This window comes from Podarcis muralis, chromosome 14, assembly GCF_964188315.1.
Source record: "Podarcis muralis chromosome 14, rPodMur119.hap1.1, whole genome shotgun sequence".
Lineage (NCBI taxonomy): Eukaryota > Metazoa > Chordata > Lepidosauria > Squamata > Lacertidae > Podarcis > Podarcis muralis.
Window position 1 is genome coordinate 44668278 of NC_135668.1, and position 27110 is coordinate 44695387.

General features: G+C 40.7%; 1 protein-coding gene across 4 annotated transcripts in view; it reads left to right on the forward strand.

The window, feature by feature from the left end:
* The first annotated feature begins 330 nt into the window (after positions 1–330).
* BAIAP2L1 (BAR/IMD domain containing adaptor protein 2 like 1) overlaps positions 331–27110 on the forward strand; it is a 57206-nt gene continuing 30426 nt past the window's right edge. The window contains exons 1-3 of one of the 4 annotated variants that reach the window (XM_028705557.2): positions 331–755; positions 17815–17890; positions 22979–23065. In XM_028705557.2, the coding sequence (XP_028561390.2) occupies positions 705–755; positions 17815–17890; positions 22979–23065 (214 nt within the window). In that variant the 5' untranslated portion in view covers positions 331–704. Of the gene's footprint in view, positions 756–11759; positions 11802–14384; positions 14444–17814; positions 17891–22978; positions 23066–27110 lie in introns of those variants that run through there. The other 3 variants (XM_077918591.1, XM_077918592.1, XM_077918593.1) reach the window with 3 other exon arrangements.

The window sequence follows — 27110 nt, forward strand, 5'->3', positions numbered from 1 at the left end:
TCCCTTTATTTCTCTTCTTTCTTTTTCTTTGGGCTGTGCGCGTGTTGCGGCAGAATAAAACGGCCGCCCTTCTCCCTCTTCACCTCAAAACTTTTAATATTGATAATAACGAAGCTTTTCTCGGTGAGGGGAAGGAGGCGGAGGCGGCCTCAAGCAGCTTAGAGGCCTCCTGCTCCCCCCGCAGCTCAGGTAAAGAGGCGGCGGAGCTAGAGGCGGCCGGGCAACCTCGGCGACCTTCCTCCGCCTCGCCGCTTGGCCGGGCCCGCCTTGCGGCTGCCGCGTCAGGCCCAGAGGGCCCCACCTCGCCCGACTCCGCCCCGCCGCCGCCGCCGCCGCCGGGGCCGCCTCCCGAAAGGGCTGAGCCGCTGAGCTGGCCGGTTCCACGAGTTTGACAGTTTGAGAAAGAGGAGGAGGAGGACGAGGGCGCCACGGCAGCCAGCGCCGCCGTCCCCGCCGGTTCACCTCAGCTGCGTGGAAGGGGAAGGCGGCTCCGAGGGGAGTTTTGTTTCTTTCTATCTCCGAGGGAGTTCTTGTCCTTTCCCGGCTGGAAAAAAAAGGCGCCTCAGGGGAAGGGGGGAAAAGCGCGCCGGTCGCCGTCGTCGTCCTGAGGGAAAGTTGTCTCGGCCGCCTCAGCCGCAGTTGCGCCTTCTTGCCTCTCCTCCCTTCCCGCTCCAAGCAGCAGCAGCAGCAGCAGCACCTCCACCATGTCTCGGGACCCAGAAGAGGTGAATAAGTTGACGGAAAGCACCTATAAAGTAAGTTGAGGCGAGGGAAAGTCGAGCGGCTTCTTTCTCCGCGTTGGGAGCGGGAGGGCGGCAGACCCAGACACATGGGAAGAGGGGGGGGGGGAGAAATACTCATTATCATGAGGGGAAAGAAATGCTCGTGATCATGAATCGAACTTCTTCGTCGTATTTACTGATGGCATGTTTCTGCCCCATCCAAGGAGCTCAAGGTGGGGCGCAATGGTTCCCCTTCTCCCTGTGTTATCCCCACAACAACCCTGCTAGGTAGGTAAGGCTGACAGGCTGTGACTGCCACCCTCCCCCAGGACGCCCCTGTGAGCTGAGGGGATTTGAACCCAGGTCTCCCAGGTCTTGGTCTGACACCCTGAACCACGAATGCCACACTGTCTCTTCTTGAATTATTATTTCCTTCAGTGTTCAGGGCTATTCCTCCTCACAATAACCTTGCGAGGTAGACCAAGCCTGACAACGTGTGTGTGTGTGTGTATGTATGTGTGACCGGCCCAGGGTTACTCAGGTAGCTTTCGGAGTGGGAATTTGGAGACAGATTCGGTCCTCTGCAAACTTAACCAGGGAGTAAAGCCCTGCGAACACGGTCGTCTTCTGAGTGTCATTGCACAGCTATGCGCTGTTGTAATGGGGCGGCTGTGGGGGGGGGTTGATGTTTTAGGGTGGGAGCGGATGTGAGGTTTGCCTTGGCTGCTACGCAGGTGAGGAGTTAAGGTTTGCCTTGGCAGCTACGCAGGTGAGGTTGGCCACTCCTTTATGAGTGTGCCACACCTGCCCTATTGCCTATAAACACACAAGAGAGCACACAGAGCCTTTCATGGTGCCTTTCTGGTTCTCCAAGGTCAGGTACATACTCCTGAGTGCTTAATAGAGGGAGGGGGTGCTCCCTAGCAACACCCTTGCAGGGCTAGAATACATGTAACTTCCATACCCATCTGAGCTTTTCCATGTGTACAAATTCAGGTACAAGGTGGACGTTTGGTGTCTTATTCTGACTGGCAGCAGCTCTTCCAGGGTTTCAGTCAGGCATCTCCCCATCCTTGCTGGGAGATGCCAGGGATTGAACCAGGGGCAAAGCAGATGTGATGCCACTGAGCTAAGGCCCTCCTTCCCCATGCTTTTTCCTAACACCTATCATTCATTTAAATGGAGATTCCACTGACTGGACCCTGGACCATTCCCTTGCAAAACACTACAACCTGAAAAAAGAGACAAGGCATGTGCTTTTGTAAACCAATAAAATCTTTAATAAATAATAATAGTAATAGTAATATAAACACTACGGTTCCACTCCCAAAGGCATTGCCCTTCTTTTTCCATGATAGCAGCTTGCTTGAGAATTGAAACCACTCATTCAGAGTGAAGAGCAAGCCTTATATGAACTATTCCTTTCTGTCTAGTCTGACTGACCTTGGCTGTCTGAGGTCTCAGACAGTGACTCTAGCCCTAGGATCTTTTCAGGTAGTTACGCCAAGGATTGAACTTCAGCCCCTCCTGTGCTATGCAAGTTGATTCCTTTCAAATACATTGCTTAACATGTTTTCATGTAGAAAGGGCTGGCAAGGGATGGCAGGTGTGCTTATATGTAACAGGGCTTGTGTGGGCTGTGGAAGTGCTTTCCCTGTGGCTACTGAAGCAAAAATCTGTTATGATCTCGAAACCCTGTAACAAGCTTGTAAAAAGGTGGATTTGATGTATGTTTGTAGATAGGGTTGGGGTTTTTCTAATCCATGGTAGTGATTATATGTAGACCTTCGAGAGTGGAAATTATTGGAGATTCAGGCTGAGTAGAAAGGCATATACTCAAGATCACATAATGCAAGTTAGGTACTCATTAATGTAATCCAGGAGTAGCCCAGTTGCCCCCAGATATTGTTGAACAGCACAGCAGCTCCCATCAACACTAGCTAGTAGCATAGCCATTTGTTACTGATGATAATAGTTGTAGTCCAACAACATCTGGCACCATATTGGCTAGCCCTTGTGTATAGTAAGGATTAAATGCTTGGTGTTAATGCTGCCTTTGGGGTGAAGGTGGCTTCCAATCCATTTTTTGATTGCTGGGTGCCCAATAAGGTTTGGCAGTTTTACTGGATTGTTTAAAGAAGGATACAAAGAATTTCCCTTGTGGGTTTCAAAGCATCCATACTCCCAATCTGTTCAGAATAGGTAACAAAGTTGAGGTACTTTCTGGAGTAATGTATTTGAGAGGGCAAAGATATTGAGGCTAATGTGCCCTCACTGACAAGTTCACCTCAATATAGCAGAGGTAAAGGGGGGAATTCTGACAGATGTTCCTGTTAGATGTATCAGTATGGGCCTGCAGCTCTTAGAATGTGGTTGACCATCTGTAGGTAACTTTCCACATTAGAGTACCTTCCAATAAAATGGGTGCTATTCTGTCAGGTACCTGTTTGGTGTAAGGCATTGCTGGTGCTTACAATCCAAGGCCCGGTGAGAGTATTGCCCAAAAAAGAAGCTGGGCTTTTTGGGGTTTTACAGAGAGGATTCCAGGGTCGATAATGGTAGGAGTGCTTGGGCCAATCTAAGGAGGATCCTAGTACAAGGTTGTGTGAATATTGTACCTTCAAGTTCAAATTGCAGTGTTGTAGGTAGATGCTCGATGTAATTCTGTGGAGGACCCTGCCTCGGGTATATTTGTTTGGGAATCCAAGCTGTCCAGCAGACTGAATAACCCGTAAATGAGGAAAACATGAATGCAAGTACAGTGGTACCAGTTTAAGAACGATTTGGTTTACAAACTCCACAAAACCAGAAATAGTGTCTTGGTTTGAGAACTTTACCTTGGTCTAAGAATGGAATCCGAATGGTGGAAGGGCACCGGCGGCGGGAGGCCTCATTAGGGAAAGTGCGCCTTGGTTTAAGAATGGTTTTGGTTTAAGAACGGACTTCTGGAACGGATTAAGTTTGTAAACTGAGGTACCACTGTATATTAGAGTGATAACCCTGCCATTTAGTATGGACCCCTTTTTGGACTTGGAAGGTTAATCCAGTTTTTAAATGAAAGGTGCTGACGCTTCACATGCAGAACTGCCTCTTGAATTAATAATAATAATAATAATAATAATAATAATAATAATAATAATAATAATTCCAACATTGTGTGAAACAGATATCCTGATTGGATAGTATATGCAGGATAATAAATACAGCCTTTTCTATTGATGTTGTATCCAACTTTTCAGAACATTTCTTTTCTTTTCTCAGAAATACATTAGGCAGGGATCACTCACCTCTGCATTCCCTCAATATAAAGAACATTGAAACAGCCCTGAAAAATGCTGTTTGAGAGCTCTTGAAATGATGCGTAGCATGAGTAATCTATTTATTATATAAATTTTCTGTATGATTTTAAAGTGTCTGATCAATTTGGAAAGTTAGTTGCATGCATTAGTTGTATACCTCATACGTTTGTAAAATACTTTAACCACCCAATGATTTCTAATTCTGTCCTGGTTTAGAAAAAATCCAAAATATTTTGGTATGTGCTATTTTAAACCTATAGTTGGGGTTTTTGCATATCTGCCATTGTAAAGTCATTTCTTTTTCCATGATAAAAGCTTTTAATAATGCTGAGGTATGTCTGAATTGTTAACCTACTATGGAATGCATGCTTATGTGAGCATATGGCCACATCAAAAAATTGTAGGGTAATCCACAAGTAGGTAATGTAAAAAGAAATCTTTTAATTTTATTTCAGCAGATGCAATTGTTTTATATAACCAGATTTCATGCACCTTGTTCCAACACTGGATTATTTCATCGCTGGTTTTAATAAACTTCAGCATTCTTTTAAAGTCTATGCTGCACCTTCTAGCTTGTTCCCAAAATAAACTTGATTGACTGATTCTGCTAAATATTATTTTTAAGGTTTTGAGTTGCAGCATACATTTCAGTGTGAATCTTGTGGCTACTCTAGTCCCAGCAACTTCCTTTCCTTGTGTTTTGTGCACCCCAGTTATTCCTTCTTACTGTTCTAAATAACTTCATCACCTCCTCACTGTCATAATCACAGTTAGAACTCCTAACTCCTCCATCCATCCTGCCTGCCTGCTTCTCCTCACCAAGTGGATGGGCTGGCTCTGTATATAAGAATTTTTTTATAGATGCCTTCTTAGGCTCCATGATCACTGCAGATGTTGACAGCAGTCACGAAATTAAAAGACGCCTGCTTCTTGGGAGAAAAGCAATGACAAACCTAGATAGCATCTTAAAAAGCAGAGACATCACCTTGCCGACAAAGGTCCGTATAGTTAAAGCTATGGTTTTCCCAGTAGTGATGTATGGAAGTGAGAGCTGGACCATAAAGAAGGCTGATCGCCAAAGAATTGGTGCTTTTGAATTATGGTGCTGGAGGAGACTCTTGAGAGTCCCATGGACTGCAAGAAGATCAGACCTATCCATTCTGAAGGAAATCAGCCCTGAGTGCTCACTGGAAGGACAGATCTTGAAGCTGAGGCTCCAATACTTTGGCCGCCTCATGAGAAGAGAAGACTCCCTGGAAAAGACCCTGATGTTGGGAAAGATGGAGGGCAGAAGGAGAAGTGGACTACAGAGGATGAGATAGTTGGACAATGTTCTCGAAGCTACTAACATGAGTTTGACCAAACTGCGGGAGGGAGTGGAAGACAGGAGTGCCAGATGTGCTCTGGTCCATGGGGTCACGAAGAGTCGACTAAACGGCAACAAAAATCAGCTACCATACCTAATCCTTTTTGCAAAGTTTTCATATCTTGCATCTGCTATTTGAGAAGAAGATTCTTTAATATCCACCCACACTTATTGTATAGTAGTATTTGCAGAAAATAACTTCTAGGAAGGACCTAATCTCAGACTAACCAACCACAGGATTGTCCTGGTTGCTAGGGGAAAGTGAAAAGAAAACTATAGAGATTCCAGTGACTACTGGAAAATAAGACAGAAGCAGGAAAAGTACACTTTCCAGGGATTTCTATTGCCTGGTATCCAAACAACTCACTTTATCAAGCACAGCTCTGATTCCATTCATTGACTAAAAACACTGATAAGTAGGAGAAGCTAGACCTATTCATTTAACAGAAATCACTTAGGAGGGGACCCACACATTTTGCTTCATACATTTCTTTCTAGGAGGGCCTTCCATGGTGCCTACAGGCATCAGACTGGCAATCCCCATTTTGGCTGTTTCTTAGTGTAGATCCAGGTTAACAAGCCTGACCATGAGCTAGAGAATGAAGAAGAGTTTGGATTTGATATCCCGCTTTATCACTACCTGAAGGAGTCTCAAAGCGGCTAACATTCTCCTTTCCCTTCCTCCCCCACAACAAACACTCTGTGAGGTGAGTGGGGCTGGGAGACTTCAGAGAAGTGTGACTGGCCCAAGGTCACCCAGCAGCTGCAGGTGGAGGAGCGGAGACGCGAACCCGGTTCACCAGATTACGAGACTACCACTCTTAACCACTACACCACAATGCTGTTGCAAGACTTCACTTGTGCATTTGGTTATCCACTGTGAGACCATATACTGGACTAAATAAGCCATTGGTCTGATCTAGCAAATGGTCCTTATGTAAATTTAGCCTAAGCTATTAAGCAACCCCCAAGTTGCTTAATAAGACTCACATTTCTTGAGTACACATAACAATCCTAGATATTGCAGTAGTCAGAAATTGTGTTGTTTCTGAAGCAAGCACATCTTGGACTATGCATTTTACTTAACTAATCCAGGCTTCAGACCTCCTGTGATATATTTACATAAGATTACAACTTCCCTTGGACAACATGCTAAAATTCTGAGAAGATAAATAGTTTTAGATGGATTTTGAGGCTCATAGAACACCACAAATATCTGACACAGACTATACTTTGCCCAAAATATCTGAGTGGCAATATATCCAATGTATTAAGCCCTTTGCAAATGTGCAGAGAAGTAAAACTTATCATCAAGGCCATCTATTTGCGCTGAAGTCAAAATTCCACACCCAGATCATTTCCGCCCCGCCCCCCCATATCTTCCACTATAGGTTATGCAAATTCCCGTTTTTCCACAAAGTTAGATCCGAATGCAAATACGAGCTGAGTGGAAAGATGAGATGCAGTAACCCAGGCCTTTCTAGTTGTTATAATAATAGGACTGTACAAATCTAGAAAAGTCAAGTAGCATGAAACTAAAGCTGCCTACTGAAAGAATGGGGAAATTACTGTACAGTGGTACCTCAGGTTACATACGCTTCAGGTTGCAGACTCCGCTAACCCAGAAATAGTGCTTCAGGTTAAGAACTTTGCTTCAGGATGAGAACAGAAATCGTGCTCCGGCGGCGCGGCAGCAGCAGGAGGCCCCATTAGCTAAAGTGGTGCTTCAGGTTAAGAACAGTTTCAGGTTAAGTACGGACCTCCGGAACGAATTAAGTACTTAACCCGAGGTACCACTGTAGTTCCAAGTCTATCCACTGAGGAGAATAAGAACAGCGCAACAGCCCACTCTGTACGTTGTGTGCATTCATTGGCCACATGTCAGTGAGGTTTTCAAACTGGGATAAAATATCCTGGGATAAAAGAGTGGAATAATAAATGCCTTCTGTAATATTAAATAAAATGTAGCTTTTCAGTTTCTTTGCACGTAGAGCTTCTCACCATATATCCATGGATCTTTTAGTCTTGTGATGGGGGCAGGGCACCCAAAACTCCTACAGAAAAAGCTCCTACAAAAAAGAAGTTTTAGAGGACAGAATTATTTGGCACAGTGTTGATTTCATGGCAATAAAGCATGCAAGATGATACCGTCTATTGGACCAACTTCTGTTGATTCAGTGTTTGTTACATTAGCTACTATGCACGTCTACTTCTCTAGCATCAGCATAAAACCAGCTCTCTAAAAACTAAATATAGTGTGGCTAAATGGGAAGGCAAAGAGTTGTAAGAGGCAACTAAGAAGTTAAAGTTAACAGTGGGTTAATAGAGCAATTGATTTGGCAAAAATGTATATGCCATGTGACATGTAAAGTAAATTATGTATCTCAAATACATATACATGTAGTCTACCTACTGTGTATGCCATTATCAAACATTTGAATCACTTTTCCAAGGAGGAAATGTTCTTTTTCAAAAAAAAAAAAAAAGGTTCATAAGGGAGGACATGACAGAACATGATAACCTAGGTTTCCCCCCTCAAATTACTATTACCCAACTATTTCTAGAAATGCCTGTTTTGGTATCGTCATACCAAGAGGCCATTTTGGTATTGACATTTCCAGTGGAATTGGCATTTAATATTCTCATTACTAGAAAGACATAGCCCTTGTCTCCACTTTAGCTCCCAGATTGTATAAGGAAATTAGCATACTGGTGAAACTTGCCAAGGTTCATGAGCCTTGTCTTGTCAACAGCACCTGCTAGAACTGATGCCTTTCCTGTGCCCGCAGTGCCAGCCTTACACTTGCAGGCAGGCATCCCTGGAGACTGTGCTGTAATGGGTACAGTGTTCTGGTGCTGTGTATGCTGGCAGTGTGCACTGAGGGGCAGTTGGGGTTAAGAGGGGCCCACTAAGGGCAATCTGCACTCCAGTCCTTGAGCTGGACCTGATAATAAGTCATGGACAAACAGCATTGAATGATTTTCTGCAGAAGACTTACTATCTTACCTTGGACAAGTTATTTTCCATTAGCATGGGGGGTGCCGGATGGAAGCAGCTGTTGTGGGTGAGGCATAAGTCAGAGCAAAGATGGAGCTATACACTCTTGCATTTGTTCGGGGCGCCAATCATGTGGCTTGCAAAATCAATAAATAAGCCCCTTAAATCCCAGGTATAAAATGGATTTGGAATAACTCTAAAAGAAAGTAAGCTATGTTTGTTCTAGACCTCATGATTCCTTTTTCACATACAGCACACGGACTGTTTGGCTAACGTGGTATCCATTTATTGGATTCCCATCAAAATATATTTATACAAATTGCATAACACCCTTAAATATACTTTACACAAAGCTCAGAACACCCGATGGAAGAGTTTAAATCCTACCAGCAGAGTTTCTTGAGGTGTCATGGGCACGTTTTTAAAATATTATGAAATGAACACCCCAGGTATTTTCAAGTGATTCCATTATTATAAGAATAAGACACAAATTTATGCAGGAAAAACAACAACTTGGAAATGATATTTAAAGCTAGTTTTCAAAGCTAGCTTTATAAGTTAGCTATTAACATAATTTGGTACATAGGCTTATATTAATGTACTAGGTAAACCACATACAGTTAACATACATGGCATTACAGCTTGCATGTGTTGTAGAATGTATATTTTTCCCCATGGATGATGTACCACATACAACTAGTTTCTCTTCTGGAACAGTTATGGGCCATTGTCATTCCACACCCCCATTTAGGGCTATAGTAATGCAAGTGATCTATGAATGCTGCTTTCTGGTAAGCATATGGTTAGCCATGTCAGCAAATAAGTGTTTAAATGGTGTACATTGAAGTACATCAGCATAAAGGAATGATAAAGCATAATTGTATGCAGCTTCTTCAGGCAGATACTCCACCACATATGTTTATGGTTTGACTGCTAGTTGGATATTACGATATTTAATTATATTACCAAGATGGAGATTTCATATGATTAAATACCTTTTATATAAAAAAATACCTAATGACATTGCTGTGAATTTCTTTGCAGACCAATGATTGGCAAGTTTGTTTAAGGTGTCATTGTTAGCTTGAGGATCTGACTATATCGGCAGGATATAAGCCTCAACTTTGTAAACTGCTGGGTCTTTATGCATTGTTGATCTGTGTCAATACATGCTGAGCTATTGTGTTCTTGGAAGGTGTGTCCTGCCTAAGAGCAAAGCTGAACATGTATAGGAAATTACAAAAGCTTTCATTTGATTGGAAAGTGAAAACGTTTTTGTAGTACTTATAGAGGACAGTGTATCTAGCATATAACTACACTTTGACATTCTTTTCACATGTGTGTATATAAAATCCACAGCAGGAGTGAAAGCACAAGGTCGGTTTCTATCAGCCTGGTTTTTGCACAGTACTTGCTACTTGTGCTTCTGATTAGGAGTACAAGGTGCTTGATAAGATAAATCTTTTCAAGTGGTTCTCTTGTGTCTGCCATGAGTCTTAGTCTTAAAAAGACTAGTGGAGAATGTCCAGTGCTGCCCAGGAATTTTTAGAAACTAAAAAATACTGTGATTTTTAAAATGCATAATGTAATTTGTGAGTTTGGGCCCATCACTCCCAAAATCAGGTGAAGTCACACCAAAGTTTCATTTTGGTCTGCCAACAAAATGGCACCCAGCAACCAAACAATGACCAAGTCTGTCATTCTCACCTCGAGAGGCCTCATGCTGAGTTTTGAAGCAATATCTTTAGAGGTGGCCAAGCCTATGCCCAAAAAGTGTGAAGTCATGCTAGCTTCACATTTCCAAATGTCAACCAAGACTGTCAGTCACACTTCAGGACGCCTCCTAGCAAGGTTGGTGACCATATCTCAAGCGGTGGCCAAACCTATGCCAAATAATAGGTGCAGTCATTTCAAAGTCATGTTTTGGTCTGTCTTCTTGGTTCAAAGTGGCAGCTGACACCCAAATATTAAGATCTTCGCTTCAGGAAACCTTGTACCAAGTTTGACTCTGTTGCTTTGCGCAGTGCAGGGGGTTGGACTAGATGACCCTCATGGTTTCCAAAGTGCTTTAGTCTATTTATTACATTTTTATTTCACTCTTTACGAATGCAGCATCCATTGTCACTTTTATTTCACTCTTTACGAATGCAGCATCCATTGTCATTTCTTCACCCCAGTGTACCCTGACAACAGCCCTGTGAAATATATTTGGCTGAGAGGGGATAACTATCCCAAGCACCATTTAAGCATTATGCTTAAGTGGGGATTTGAATCTACATCTTCCCATAGCCAAACATTCTAATACTGTAATTACACCGCATCAAACTCCAGCTTTCAATCGTGGCTTATAAGGCAAGCAAAAACTGTAGTTTGCTTGTTTGAGTCAAACTGTCCTGTGGTTTGCTACAAATTAGGGAGAGAGGCGCTCATGGTGCATGAGGGAGGACATAGGTGGAACAGAATGCACACAACCCCAGGACTATTCTCACAATGTCAAAAACCATGGCTTGGCCCAACATACAGTATGGCTTGAGCCATTAAATCTATATGACCATGTCTCTACTTATTTATGTCTCTAGTTTCTTAAAAACATCTACTGTATTAAGCTTCCTTATTGATTGTGTTGCTATTGTGTAAGATATCAGTTACCTTTTTAAACAGATCAGTGAGCGATCACAAATGTTTGTTTGCTGTTGTTTCAGTTCTTTCAATTTAAGGAAGGAAATCTGAAATGATGTGATTGTTTTAAAAAGGAATGCACTGAGTGTTTTTCTTTTGGTGCTGTCTGGGAGTATTTATTCTGCAGAAGGCTATAAAAAGCAGTTATTAATCTGAAATCTTGGCAATGCAACTTCCAACTGATGGAAAATATTCTAATAATATTCGTATTGGGCTGGTGCAGGCATAATGTTGACTTCCTGCTAACTGTGGTTAGCAAGTTGGGAGCAAGGCTGGGGAACACTCGCTCACCAGCTGACTCCTCCCTCCCTCTTTGTGGTCTTTCTTTTGCCTAATGTAAATATTCCCAATTGCTGTTAACCAGTTTGTCAGCACCAGTGTTAACTGTGGTGTACACTTGCTAGGGTAAGCCTCAGCTAAAGTTAATACAGACAAATTGCTTAACATGAAATTATATATATGGGTGGGGGATCTGTTTCAGGAAGAAGGGTTGCGGAAAAGCAGCATAATGTTATATAAGATAAATCATTCATTCTTATGATTATTTTGTATTGCTTTATGGTATCTTATGTTTTACTGTGTTTGGCTATATTGTTGTTAGGGGTGTTAAGGGAGAGGTAGTACTTCTGGTGAGGGACACTTCCTTCTCTTTCCATCCTGCACTCAACTCTCCCCTGTGTCAGCATGTGACAGTGGCCACAGCCCGGGAAATGGCTTCAACTGGCTGGTTAAACCAGGTGAGGTGTAGCTGATGGGTCTCAAACTCTTTGTGAGTTAGGGACCTCCCCTGCATATGAAGACAAGCTCTGGTGGGTTGAGCAGATGAGACCAATAGTGGATCTGAAGGTAATGAAGGGGGTTACTACATGTGCTGTAGAGGGAAGTGAGGGGTAGATGGGGCTCGTCAACCTGGGAAGGTAGCCCATCTAGGAGAAAGAATATATTAAACCTTTGCTGCCTTGTGGCTATGCTCATTTGTGAGAAAGGCTTTGGGAGTAAACCCCAAGGAAAAATCCATATCCACTGCCTTGCAGGACATCTTCAGGAGAAGAAAAGACTAAGTAGTAAGCCGTACACAAATCTGGAGTCCCTGATGTGGTTGGATGGTATCTTGTACATCTCCTTCTGGCCATGTCTGCAGCCAATCTGATGCCAAAGGTATTGCTCTGCTTTCCTTTGGACCACATCAGTGAGGCCAAGAGGGGAGTCTTGTCATCTGGGCAGCCCAGGACCTCCATACACACTGCCCAGGCTTGCACTAGTGAGGCCACTTCGGTGCAGCTAACACAGCAAAAACAGTGCGGGAGGCAGCAGTTGCATGTTACCAGTCTCTGTGCATGCTGTAATTCCTCAGCAATTTGGCTTCACCCCAGAAGGTGCACTCCATTGTCTCTTGAGACAGACAGATGCCAACAAAAAAAAATGTACACCACCTTGATATTTTATATGAGTGGGTGCTATATAAATAAATGATGGTAAATATCTGCATTGGATTGTTGTTCAAACTTCATGGTGTGAGTCACATAAGAATTATTTTTAAAGAAAACAGTCTAAAAATAATATTTCTTTCATGCCATGCATTCTAGCACTGTAACAAACAGTGGCCTAGTGAGTTCTTAGAGCTATCTGGGATGAAGCACTGATCTGGTAATAAAAGAAATTGCACAAAGTGATTTGACACCTTTGATTCACCTTAGTCGCAGAGATAAAACTTATATCTAAACATTCCTCCAGAAGAGGAGGATTGGATTATACTTCTGTTGCTTTTCAAACTGAGCACCATAGCATTTCGCCATCCTAACTTGTCTGTGCTTGTTATAAATGACTGAGATGCTATTAAAGCACTGTAATCACGGAAAACCAATGCTGGCTAAAGAATCAACATGAAAGGAGGAAGGTCAGAAGTATGTGACCATTCAAAATCACTACATAGTGAAGATAAGTAAATATGGAACTTTCTAGAGACAAATATTGTCTCTACTTATTTTGCCTTTCCCCACAGGAAATCTTTAAATAACACAGCAGAACAAATTGCAGCAAATTAGATTAGTTGAAGATTGCCATGGGTGTATATCTGAAAGATGTTTGGGATCTGTTGTTGAAGAAGTAGATTGGGACAAGAAGCTTAGAACAGTAGTTGACAGCAGTATGGTAAATTTATTTAAATTATCAGAAAATCAATTGCTGTAGGTAAGAGTTAAGCATACTGATAATGTATAAAAATAGGTATCAGAAGATATATCCCAGTCAAGGATAATACAACCAGAGTCTTCCAACCGCATACATTCTAAAAACCCAGTGAGTCATAAGGGGGGATACTCTTTTCTAATGTGAGCTATGATAAACAATCTGTTGGAAAGTATGTGTGATGAGCTTTATGTATTGTATTTCTATAACCTGCACCTTCGAAGCATCTAGCCAACTAAAACAATTTAAAGGAGATGCAACTCATTTCAATTTATGCAACAATATAACCTAAATTTATAGAAATTGTCCAAGCAAAAGAAAACACAAAATTATTCAAGCAAAGGAAAAGCACATCTTCATAAGTAGAAAGTAGTGTAAAACAATTTCAAGCTATTTTCAATGAAAAAGTTACTTTGTTTTAGGCAGTGTAAGCCTTCCTAACAGGGCAGATCATTCACCACCTAGAACTGCTACTGCTGCCACCACTGCATAGTTACTCAGATAAGATCAGTGTCATGATGCATCAGACATGGCATAAATTGACTGATTATTATTCTGCTGGCCTCAGAACTGGATGCATTCAAAAGTAGGTACCTGCGAAAGATAAAACCTATTGAGGTGGGCAATTTTCACAGCATCCTATTCATCAATCCTAGTTTAATGTTAGTCCCAGTCAAATTTAGTCCTCACCATCACATAGTCAGGTCTCCCAGGTACAAATGAGGTTGGCTGTGTTGTATGGAATTAAATTACAGATTGTGGGTATTTTTATTAGAAGTTCTACTGCAACATTTAATACATGGAGTCAGCCGAGTTTACTCAGAGTAGGCCCACTGAAATGAATGAACACGATTAAGTTAAGTCTATTAATTTCAATAGATGTACTTTGAGTAAAACTTAGTAGAATATCACACATGGATTTTAGCATTCGGAGTTCTTGGATTAATTCGTGTGCCATTTGTGTTAGTTGGTCAGTTGATGTTCCAGCCAATCGTTTAAGAACATAAGAAGGACCTGCTAGATCACTCCAAATGCTCATCTAGACAAATATCCTGTTCTCACAGTGGTCAGCCAGATGCCTGTGGGAAATCTGCCAGCAGCACCCCAGCACAAGAGCTCTCCTCTCCTCCCATGGTTTCCGGCAACTGGTATTCTGAAATATTAATGCCTACAACCATTGGAAGCTATCCAGGTTGGTGGTCACCACTGCCTCCTATAGGAGTGAGATGCATTTGATCTCAGTTCACATCTGTATAATGATCATTTAAATAGTTAGTGCCCTGCTCTTTAGTAAGAAAGAGGCTCCCAGAGCACCTTACAAATATAAATAATAACAATATGCTATAACACAAATACTATTCCATCTCATAGAGTTATGTGGGAGGGACCATAAGAAAATAATTTTTAAAAAATTATTCCAGTTCAAGTACATATTCATTATTTCCCAAATATTGTTTACCTTACATAAAGATCTGAGCCCATATGACAGTAAATGTACAGTATGTACTGTACTGGTTCTGAGGTTCTTACTGTATTCTATGGAGAAGGTATATAGAAGAAAGCAATTTTGAGTCATTTTGTTTTTAATGTGATGATCAAAGTCCTGGTTCCTAAAATAATACATCCAAATGTTTGTGTGACCATGAAGAAAAGTTGAAGGGAAAGATCAAGTGCACTGCAAGATAACTGTGAGATACTGGAAAACCTCAGCTGTTCTTTCCCTCTGACAGACTTAAGGCTGTAAACTATTATGTAGTGAGGGAGAGCTATGACAGGGCAAAGGCATTGTCTGGACATTATTATCTTGTATCAACAAGGCGTGTGTGGTATGAAGCAGTATTCCTGGAATAGTTAACTATTTCAAATGTAGACAAAAGGTGAGTTTACAAGCCGCACTTACTGTAAATAGGTTATACCTATTGTGATGTGAACTGCTCAAGTAATCTAACTAAACACATTTATTTTATATCGTTCTATGTGTATTGTCATTGGGTATTTTTAAACATGCATACATAATTTTATTTGTATGCTGTTTTCCCATAGTTAAAACCATGCTCAAGGCGGCTTACTACAGGAAAAAAATACATAATTATAAACAACAAAAGCAGTCATAAACAATAAATAAACTATCAAATAGTACATGACCAAATTGAAACAATTTCCACATAAATCATAATAAGATCTAAAATATACAGAAAAATAATATCAATAACAACAACAACTTTGTCCCACCGCCCCAAGCAGCGGCATAGCTAGCCACTTGGGCACCCGGAGTGGCACACATGCCGTGTACCCAGGGGTGGGGTGAGCCGCCCACGGAGGCAGGCGGGGCAGCGATCCCCACCCAGGGGGATTTTGTCACCCCCCTCAGAGATGACACCCAGGGTGGACTGCACCCACCGCCACCCCTTTCTATGCCCCTGACGCCAAGACCCCCTAAACAATACCCCAGCCCCAAAGTCTGTCCAGCAGCTTCAGCTGAAGTCATCAAGGTCCTGTCCTCCCAGGCTAGATGGAAAAGGAGCAGGTCTTCCAGGATTCACAGCCTTGATGGTCTCATTTTTAATGTTTTTATCAATTGTTCAGATAATAGGAACAACCTATAGTATATTGCCATTGTTAATGTTTCTCCTGCCTAATTAGTTTCACATTTTTGGCCTTTGACATAGGTGAAGAAAAGCTATGTTTAGAACATGAACTTTTAATAACAGTCTTTTCCATAACTTTGGCAAGTTTAATATTTGAATTTAAAAGTTGGGTTCAAGTAAGTTGGGTCCAGTTAATGTTATTAATATTTCATTAGGGCCATAAAATCACACACACACAAAAATAGTATTTGAAATCTACTGTTGCCTTCATTCATTCTTTCTAAAGTGAGTGCTTTAGACTTCATCCCAGTGTTCCAGTCTGATACAATGGTTAGTTTTTCAGAACACAAATATTTCATATTTGGAAGAAGTGAATTGTTTCGGTCAAAGAGTGAGTAGATAAAAAGAATACTTCAAAATTCTGGTCAGGATCCAAAGAACTGTGAAACTATTTCTGTAAGATGTACTTTTCTCAGAGCAGTCCTGCCCCTATGCTGCAAGGCAAACTGCTTTTCAGTCTGAGGAAAGATATTGGGAGATTGGCCATTAGAGGGGGAAAGCCAAGTTACATTCTACCACTGCATACCCCTTGCATAAGATTGAGCTGGCTTTCAGATGCTGTTTTATAAATCTTATTTTGGTGTTATTGAGGGTTTCAACTTCTCTGTGTATGCTTTTGAGTTCAGGAATAGAAATCTTTTCCGTGCATAGTGTATTAGGAAATTGTATGGTCAAAATAGGATAGATTTTCCTTATTAGGAACAGAATGCTTTTTGCACCAATGAAACATGTACAGTACTTATTATCTTATTAAAATAAAATAAATGACATTGGGTGACACTTAACAGCTGCAGTGTATTTTCACTACATAAGCCAAAACTCAGCATTGGAAATCAATTTGGCTTTTACTCAGGTGATCAAGGTTAAGGTCAACATCTCAGAGCTCCAGAGAGGGTGGGAAGTATGAAATACCTGGTGTTATATAGTTTTCATGAGAAAATTCATCATTAAGATGATGGTGCTATTGAGTTACAGTACACTGCACAGACCTGGCCAGCATCCCCTTCCCTGGCAGCCCCCATCAGTACCTACCTGAGCCACAACACCCTACAACATGCTTGAGACAAGGTCTGTTGTTAGATGTTTGTTTCAGATAAGAAACAGCACTGGATTCCTTTATTTTTCTTGATTTGCTCATTGCAGGTCACTGGTCACTTCTGAAAAGTGTGGTTTGCAGAAACTGGCTTTGGTTTCATTTGCTGTTGCCTGGATGGTGGGATTTTTGTGATCAAACATATCATGGTAGACCACAGTTTAATTCCGTTTGTGGTCAGTCCCATTTTCTGTCTTGCAACATTGGTTTCAAAAACCATAAAAACGTGAAATAGGTTTTTACTCTAGGTACTGGCACCAGAGTTCTAGCATCAAACTTGCAGAGGCCAGAAGAAATGAGGCACAAATATCAACACAAATAATCGGGAATGTGGGTTTAAGATATATGTCCCCTATTTGGTTATGGGTGTTTGTTACTTCTGTCATTGTTTTTCTTGTAAGAAGATATTTGAGGAAATGTTGGTTTCATTTTGGCTTATAAATATGTGAAGCCTTACAGAATCAGTGAACATTGCACTTCTCTGATCTTAGGTCAGACCTTCACTCAGACATTCTGAAACACATGTTCAAGGTGTGAAGCAATCCCCCCCCCCCCCGAATCTGAAGTCATTATTGTAAATTGCTTAGAAGTTTTATTGTAACCAAGCAGGATATACATTTTGTTAAATAAATAAAAATGTCAGGCCACTTCAAAGGCCTGTAGGTGGAAAAGCAGTGTATATTTTAAAATGATTTCCATGCAGTTGAGCTTGAAATGTGACTCAATTTAAGTGACATGCATTGCTAAAAAATGTTCTAGAATCTTTAAACTACATTTTTATGCCAGTTTAATGATATCTCTGATTTTGTTGTTGTTCACCAGAATGTTATGGAACAGTTCAATCCAGGGCTGCGGAATTTAATAAACCTGGGGAAAAACTATGAAAAAGCTGTTAATGGTAAGCCTCCTGACTTTTAAATCAATGCACTAATTTAACATAATATCCTGTGTTTTAATTCTACAGTATTAAAGTCTAATGAATGAATCGCAACAAAGTCCTCTCCAAAAGTTATTAGCCCTCACACAGATTACTTGCAAGAAAGCAAGATCAAGGCTATAATCCTGCGTAGTCTTAAAAGAGCTCAAACCCACTAATTTCAAAGGGGCTAAGCACACCATTTATACTGTTTTTGGGTTGTTGTAAATCAAAACTACCTGCCTAGTTTATCCCAATTATTTAGGTAAGAGAAAAACATTCTGATTTTGTTTTTCACTGTCTGTCCTGACCCTTCATCTCATTTCCCTAAGTATCTGTCATGAACCTGGGATTGGATCAAGCAGATGGGAGCCTGAAGGGGACTTGCACACATGACCAGAAGCGCATCCGCAAGATGAGCACATGGTGCTAGTGGCCCTTTAGCCTCAGGATGCCATATTGCTATCCTCTGACTCAGAGGACCTCGTCACAGAAGCCCTGATACAATCAGCATTTTCCTCCACTTTGTCAGAGTAGAAGACTTGCTGGAACAGGCTGAGTGAAGGCATCTTTCAGGAAAGGTGGAACTTGCAATTGGGACAGAATGGTGCTCATATAGGAGGCTCAGTCTAAGGCTGACTTTTACTGAAACAACTTCAGAGAACTGTTTTCTTATAGCATTTATTCTGAGCCATCCACAAGGCCTTGCCTCTGCTAAGATCAGCGCTTTCATCATAACAGTATCTCAGGTCATAGCTTAAGTTGGAACAGTTCCCTGGCTGATGAATTTCTAACCCAGGAATTTCTAACCCATGGGCCTGACAGAAAACCAGGCTGAAGTGAGCCTTTGACTGATGGTGACTGGGAATTGACATTATTTCACCCAAGGATTTCTCCTTCCCAGTTTTCCCCCCAAAGGATGTAATGGTGGTGATAACACATGTAAAGTGAAGGTCAGATTAGGCAAGAACAATCAAAGAAAGAAAGTCTAAATCTTCTACAATTTCCCATTTTGTTTTATTGTATGAAAAATATTATAACATTGATCCTAATAACCTTGCATTCCATAGGAGTTTAGGTCAGAAGGACCTTGTTTCTGTGACTTATCTAGAATGGCGATCTTGTACATATTTTAAAGAGCTCTTAAAGATAATAATCTTCTGAGTACTTTTTCTGACTAAGTATTGCACAATATTTATCTTCATGTGAATTGTTTTTGTTTTAAATTGAGTCCGATTGAGCTTTGGGGATTAAGCTTTGCAGTCCTTGCAGGTACTTCTTCATCTGCACTACCTTTTTTTACCATAACCTTTGCCCTGACATATTAGCCTATAGTGCCACAATAGCATCCTGCCATGCTGATAAACAACTTTAGGATGCTGTAGAAGCTAAATCAGGTTTGTAAGTAAACGCTCAATGACTCACCTGTGATAACTTTCTCTAGGTGACCAGGCCTGAAAGCTTTGCAAAACCTGGTTCCTTAGTATTTTTTTATTTAAAATAAATAATATAAGTATGTGCAGGCAGCTACTTAAATACTTGATGGATTATTAAAGTATGCCCTTATTTACAAGCCTGGATAAACCCATTCTCAAGAGTGGTTTGCTGGTGCAGCAAGTGTTGGGATGTATCAGTGCTGATTTTAGTGAAACTAAATATGAAATATTTTTGGAAGATGAAATGGTGCATTGGAGATTTTATCAGAAGGTCTTACACTCATATCACACAATTTACTACCACAAACGGCACTTCAGGTGCTAGAGTGATAACTTTGATTAAGCCATTCACTTCCCTTTGACTTGCCTCAGTACCATATTTCCACTTCATTTATGCAAATCAATTTGGCACCATCTCAAGGGGATGTTCCTCCTTAGAGATGATTTCCTTGTTTGGTGTATCTGTGACTTTGGATCACATTTCTTTTCCCATGGTTACAATCCAGAGTGTTGAGAAGACTTGTCAGAAGTAATACATGTGGCTTTCTTCCAGTAAGCCTGTGGAACATATTTTTCTGCTAAAACTGCTTTTTGGAAACTAATAAATTAAAACATGATGGAAACAGAGGAGAGAACCCTGTTTGTCTGAGAAATGTCCATTTATATTCCATTAGTTTCAAATTGTTGTGTTTGTTTTTTAAATGAAAGCTATGCTCTTTAAAAATGACAAAACTATACCGAGAGACATCTTTAAAATCTTTTCAGCAAACATGGTATGGACCATTTTTGTGCTGTCCTTTAATGGGTTGTTTAGTATGAGATGTCCACTGTAAGTTTAGCATAGTCATCAGTACTTTAACTGGTATGTGTGTAGCACTAAGTCTGCATAGCTCTAAGCCAAATAATGGCTTCATGTGCATGAGCAAACGTGGGTTCATGGAGTGAGGGGACATGGGTGGCGCTGTGGTCTAAACCTCAGGATTGTATCTAACTAAACTTTACTCAGAATAGATCCAATGCATTGCATCCAGCTAAGTTTTACTCAGAGATGACCCATTGAAATGAATGAAACTTAGTCATGCCCATTCATTTCAATGGGTTTACTTGTGAGTAGGACTAGCATTGGATACAACCCACTGTGTACAATTTTCTCAGTACACATTACAGCTGACTAAGTGAAACCACTGTTTGCTCTGCTACCCACCCACTGTTCATCATTTGAGATGAGTAATATTTTTCCATGTGCCACCTTTCCTTGTGCTTTCTTTCAGCATAAAGGAAAACCCAACATTTCACCATGAGACCAGTGACAGCATGCCTTGTATTTCCATGACATTACTACAATCTGAGGGCCGATATTTGGTCACATGAACCAGACACTAGCTTCTTGCTTACTTGTTCAGACTTTGAAGGTGTATCCCCTCAAAGCACTGCAAAATCTACATGCCCCCAAGCAAGCTAATTAGAAGGCATCTAAGATATGCAGTATGTTCCTAGATATGATGACTCAGAAGTAAGTTCCACTGTGATCAGAGGAACTTATAGGTAATCATACGTACAGCCTTAAGCTTTTTAGAACATACTGCTTTTTTCCCATTTTGCCTTGGTCATAGGCTATTTTCTATACTGGTTTCCCTAAAGCAAAATTGAATTTAGATTTTCTGACTCAATAGTAGTGGCAAGCATTTGATCCTCTCACTGAAGCTGGTTTGCTGAACCTGTAAACAGAGTTCAAAGCTATTGTGTTGGTATAGGCTGGATCTCGTCTGGATTGTTTCAGTGCATATCAGTGACTTCATGATGACAAACATTGTTCAGAAACATATTACCATGAAATAAGAGACATGAAAATGACAGTGGTGGCTTTTCTTGACTTGGTACAAAGCTACTTATATTCTAAGGTGGTTGTTAATAAAACAAGGAGTGACATTACCAATGGCACTTAAGAGCTGTAGTAATTACAGGTTTGTAGGCTTAATCTTGTTGCCTTTTATAATGTTCTTCCTTCTAAAGCTTGCTACATTGCTTGTCTCTGATTTGTTCTTTTTCTCCTCCCCCAATGCCACTTTGCTTGAACTTATACTGTGCAGCACCTTAAAGTGATTCCCTCTTAAAATTGTCTGAAATAACTTATCCAAGCTCATTAACAAAATATATATAATCATCTTAATGAACCAGTTAACATTTGTAACATTTCCTTCATTGCATTCCCTTCATTACAAAGATCACTGGTGTAGAACAAGCACCAGTTTATATAATAGTATTTGTTATGCAACCAGTACTTTCATGATTTAAAAGGAGAAACTCTCCTAGCTCAGAAACTTCCTGTTCTCATAGAACCAGGCAGGGAGAGGAAGGCAAATTCATTTTTTACTTCCATAACAATGTGGTCCACCAAATTAGTTCATCTTTCCTAAATGAAACAATAACATACAACAGGTATCATGGGCTTGATTATTCTCTGCTAATGATTTTCATGTTATTTATATATCTATAATTTGAATAACAAGGCCTGTTCTGCCGGATGGGTCACAGAAGCAACATTCATGCTAGAGAGCAGCCAGCAGTCAGAAGGCGACTACACATGTTAAAGTAGCGCTATATATATATGAAAATCTGGTTTCCCAGATCTTCAGGGCACTTGGAACAGATACTTGTATCATGAGCATGAAGAGCAACTGCAAGATGTAGCAAGTTACTTTGCAAGGAACAAAATAGGTAGTTGCCTCACATTACCTTTTTAAGATAAGGGTGATCTAAGGCACATGCATTTGAAGATGTATGAACTCTGCCTTTGAAAAAGTAATACATACTTGTGTTTTTTATTGTTTTTATGTATTTAGCTGCTTCATATATGTTTTTGTAAATCACTTTGGGATGGGAGGTGATTCATAAGTGAAATTATTTATTTAGTTATTTTCTTACATTTATGTCCCACTTTCCTTCTGCCATTGAACTCTAGACAGTGTAGCCTCTGGCCGCGCTGCACCCTCCATTTGGTGTGGGCCTTGCCTGTCTGGCTAATCGGGGGCAGTGGCAGGGGGGCTCTGCCCTGCCTACTCCTGGCATATTTAAGGTGGCACCCAGGTGCAGGCCGCCCTCTTTGCTCACCCCTCTTCAGTTCTTACACATAACTGAAGATCTTTTACTATTCAAAGGCTTCTCTGAAGCAGATATGTGAGTTAATTGACAACAAGCTTCCTAGTGTATAAAAAGTGAAAGACTCTTTAGCCTCATAATTGATTTATTTGTAATTATTATAGTATAGCTGCAACTTGAACACAGATTCCCCATGCTTGGGGTAAGGGAAAGAGTTTTTAAGTTTTTTGCCTTGCATGCATTGATTTGTATGAGTGCAGCTGACCAGCCACCCAGAATATAAAGCTGTAATTGTGCAAGTTAAATGTGTGCAAGTTGTGAGTTGACTGTATACACTTTGTACCACTGTTATTAACACACTCTTTCCCCTCCTTGGGGCGGCAGAGAATGAGACTGTAAGACACAGAATCATAGAATTAAAAAGTTGGAAGGCATCCTGAGGGTCATCTGGTCCAACATATATAGCTGATCAATAAATCTGCTCATTTAGATTACATCTCATAATATATTTGCTTTACTCCTTTTGTCTCTTTAGGTATGATTCTTGCTGGAAGAGCCTACTATGATGGTGTTGCTAAGATAGGAGACATTGCAGTTGCATCACCTGTTTCTAAAGAATTGGGTAAGTATACTAGATTATTCAGATGCACATTCTTCTTGATACATAGAACTAATGTGATCGCTTATAAGTTTTTTTGGGGGGCAAACCTAGGTTCTCAGTTGATTATTGAGCCTATGAGAATATTTGTGAATGCCTTTACATTCCATATATAGTTCTCCTACATTCTGTGAGGGCTGGATTGAATGGTGTTCCCTTCCCACCACCCTGGGCCATCCAGCCCCATTAGGTGGAAGGGAATGGGAGCACACCTATCTGCCCTGGCTGCCTAGTGCATCTGCCCTGCCTAAGACTTCCACATTTTTTTCTTGTGAACCGGCCACACTGTTTTGGCATATGTGCATTGATTTTTGCACACATTTTTAAGTGTCCTGCTTAGACGTGCAGGGGGTGTCTAAGAGTTGGGGAAGACAAGTTGAGTTGAGTGGGTGAGAAGAGCAGTCATCCTCTCCATGTGATGGTCCAGATCTCGGAAACTGTCTAATCCCTCCCTCAGCTAAGTAATTCAAACAATGAATTCCCTAATGTACTTTAAGACTGAAATGTGTGCTTCTTGTCAGTTAGACCAAATAGTGCTGCAGCATTGGGTACATCCTGTATTTTCTTTCTTGTGAAGTTTGAAATGAAGCATGCAACTTGTTGGCAGAAAAATTAGCAGAAAAACAACTTTTGCTTTTCATCATGCCTTTCCTGCCACCTTTTCTATTGATTGTACTTTAAATGGGATAATTCAAGATCGTGTTCTCCTTATTCTTTCTTCCCCTGGTCTACCAACTAATCTGTTCAAAATTCCTTGCACAAAATAAATTTGAGGAGGAGACATTTGCCTAATGTAAAAGAGAAAAACAACAGCTCATGTAGAATACAGAGAGCTCTTGAAAAGGGGATTGCAGCTGTACAGTCTATGGATTTTTTCTATTTTACAAAAGAAACCAGGGCTTAGGGACTCCTCATATTCTCTTCCCATCCTTTGATTATCAAAGGTGAGTTCAAGAATATATTGATATCATCTTCAACTGGCTAGATTAAAGTTTGCTCCTGAATAATGCTGACTCCTTTGCAATTGCTTATCTTTTTTGGTTTCCTTCTAAAAGCCATCATTGTGTGATTTGACATTCTGAATTCAGTCAAAGGGAGTGGCAGAACAGCAAACAGTAAAAGGCAAATAATTCATAATGTAGTCACCTTATTTGCTTTACAAGTTAATTTAGCAAGACCTGGATAAATATGACTATAGGAAAAAACCCAGGTACTTGAATACACTTATGTGTCTGAGATGTATCAAGCCTTCTAAGTTACAAGAATAACAATGCAATGAATGACAACTATTTATTATCAATATACATGGGGTTTTGCATAACCACATTAGCAGGAAAAGGAACCTGCAGTCTAAATTTGACAACTGGCAAAGCAACAAAAGTAGATGAAGGGTTGACAAGGGAAGGAAGAGAATAACTATTTCTCTTCTGTTCTTTCCACAAAGACTTTGTTTGTGGGCATAGAAATCTTGCTTCCATGGCATACTCTGGGACCAGAAGATTCAGACAAATGATTATGTGAGATCTGTAATGTCTAGCTAGCTACCTATATTTTTGTTGGTGATTGTACTTCTTTTGTAGGTAATAAGTACGAAAAAAATAAAGGTCTTCAGTATGAATATTGAACAGCTTTTAACTGAATCTCATGAGGCCCATCGCTGGGCATGTGTACTGTGAAACAAATGGCACTGTGTTCAGTGGGATATGCTCCTAAGTAAGTGTGCAGAGGACTGTAACCTTACATTAAATTTGCACATGCCTTCAACATGCTAAGGTCCTGCCACTTTAAAAATGCATACTGTCCCCAGTACAGATGAATGTGAACAGAAGAAATTTCCGCATTTTTGAGTAACATAGTTGTGGGGGTGGGTGGGATAATGGTGTGGTATATCTGTGCATGTTGTGAAAAGGTTATTTTGCTTATGCACTTGTATTTTGGAAAAGGAGGGAAACCATGCATATGAAGTCCTGTAAACTATAGCATGTTAAGCACAAGTCATTTACAATTTTAATGTGCCACTTGAAGAGCAGTGAATAATACTAGCATGGCTGAGTATTGTTCATGCCTTCTGCCCTTGCATGGCTGATAATTTATTTATTTCTATAAGTGGTTGGGGGAGCAAGGTGGAATGAGACCTTGGCAGGAGGGAAGGGCTGTAATTCTTCGTCCCCTCTGTTCTCTACCTGAGTTGCAGGGTATTGGGGGAGACACACACATCAGCAATGGAAGGAAAGCTCTCATTGATGTCAACGGGAATTTTTCTCCCATTAAAAATAGCAGATATGTGACTCTCTATTTAGAATAGGACTGTCACAGGGCTAAAGAATTAAAGCCCACCCCCCTCACTCATACCATATTCCTGATCCAGTTTCCACCCCAACTATTTATAAAGGAAGAGGGTTGAATCGGCTACACAAGGGCTATATATATATTTGCATGCCACCCCAGTCTCCCAAGTGGTGCAATATTCCAAGGGTTTCAGGTGCTTACCCAGAGTTTAATTTCCTTGGAATGAGGAACAGTGGAGATGACTGGTGTCTTTAGGATATATTGTTTATTTGCACATATACACCACCTGAGAATACGATGGGGCTGGGGCTCACAGCATTAGCACTCAAGAAGATCTTGATTCTCTCACAGCCACAGCCTTGGATTCAAACAAAAATCTAGCATGTGTCTCCCTCTTCTGCCTATTCCTAGGCCAGCTCTCTCACCCAACTCTGGTTTTTTCATTCTCACTACCAGCCAGGTGAAGGAGGAGGGTCCACATCATTGCCCTCTGGCATACAGAGCAGGTGCTTTTCTTATTCTCAGGGCTGTTACCAAGAAGCTGTTGGCTATTCCAACAACTGAATCCTACATTAGATTTTAACCCTTGCTGGATTGAGGAATTAGAAGGGACTCAGGCATACAGCCTAACACCCCCCCCCAAAAAAAGCTCACAACACTATGAATTATGCTGCATCTAAGTTTGGCTCTCATCCACATCAGTCTCCACTACTTTCCTAAAAATGTACAACTTATATTTTGGATGCTCATGTATGATTTTCTAACTGAGAACTTAAACTATCCCATAGGAGATCCTGCGCACCATTTTTATGTTAGTTGAAAATATGGTTTTGGACTACCTCCAGTTTCATCTCAAATAAAGTGCTTACTGTAGAAATACAAAAGGTCAGAGAACTCTGGACAAAGCACTGTAATATTTTTAGGCATGTGTAAGTAAGCCCTTGAAACACCAGTGATGCAGTAATCAAAATTCAGCACTTCCAAAGCAAGGAATAGATTCAATATTTAAAGTAGAGATGCTTGAAAAATTTGCCCTCTGCAAATTCCTGTAGAAAATGACCTGATCCAAACCTCTCAAATGACCATAGCTGTCCAACAGATTTTCCACTTTTCTGAGTGTTGTGCTGCAATTTAAAAGTGTAAAAATACATATTGTGATATATGTTTTGAGGTTGTTGTTTTTTAATCACTGCTTAATGTGGAAACAATGGAATTATGGGTAAAACATGACAGCGACACAAACCAGAAATAGAAAGGTTCTTCCATCTCTATTTTAAAGCAGTCTTGAAAGGGATGGAGTGCTCTGTTCCTCTGCACACAGCATAGAAATTTGGTTCTCAGTTGTTTCTCTGCCAGCACCCAGCATGTAATTTCTTTTCTTTTGCAGGCTACTAATTTTGGGGGCTGTATTAGCCTTATTTTTTATCTCTAAACTAAGTCACTGCCAGATATGCTGCAATAAGGGAGACTTTTCTATGTAAATGACGGATATGATAATTTCTCAGAAATGAATATTTGCACTTCCATCTACCAAAAATAAACTGTCCTAGTCAACCCAGTAGCAATCAACCCTGCTTTGCCCTAACAGTCACAAGCCCCTCGTTTTTGTTTTCCCCTCTCTTTTTTGTAAAGGTTAATCAAGGGAAGCAAAAAGGAGCAGCACGGGATTGGAAGACAAAATTGTGCAGTGCATAGTTTTCTATATTCTCCTACTTAGGCA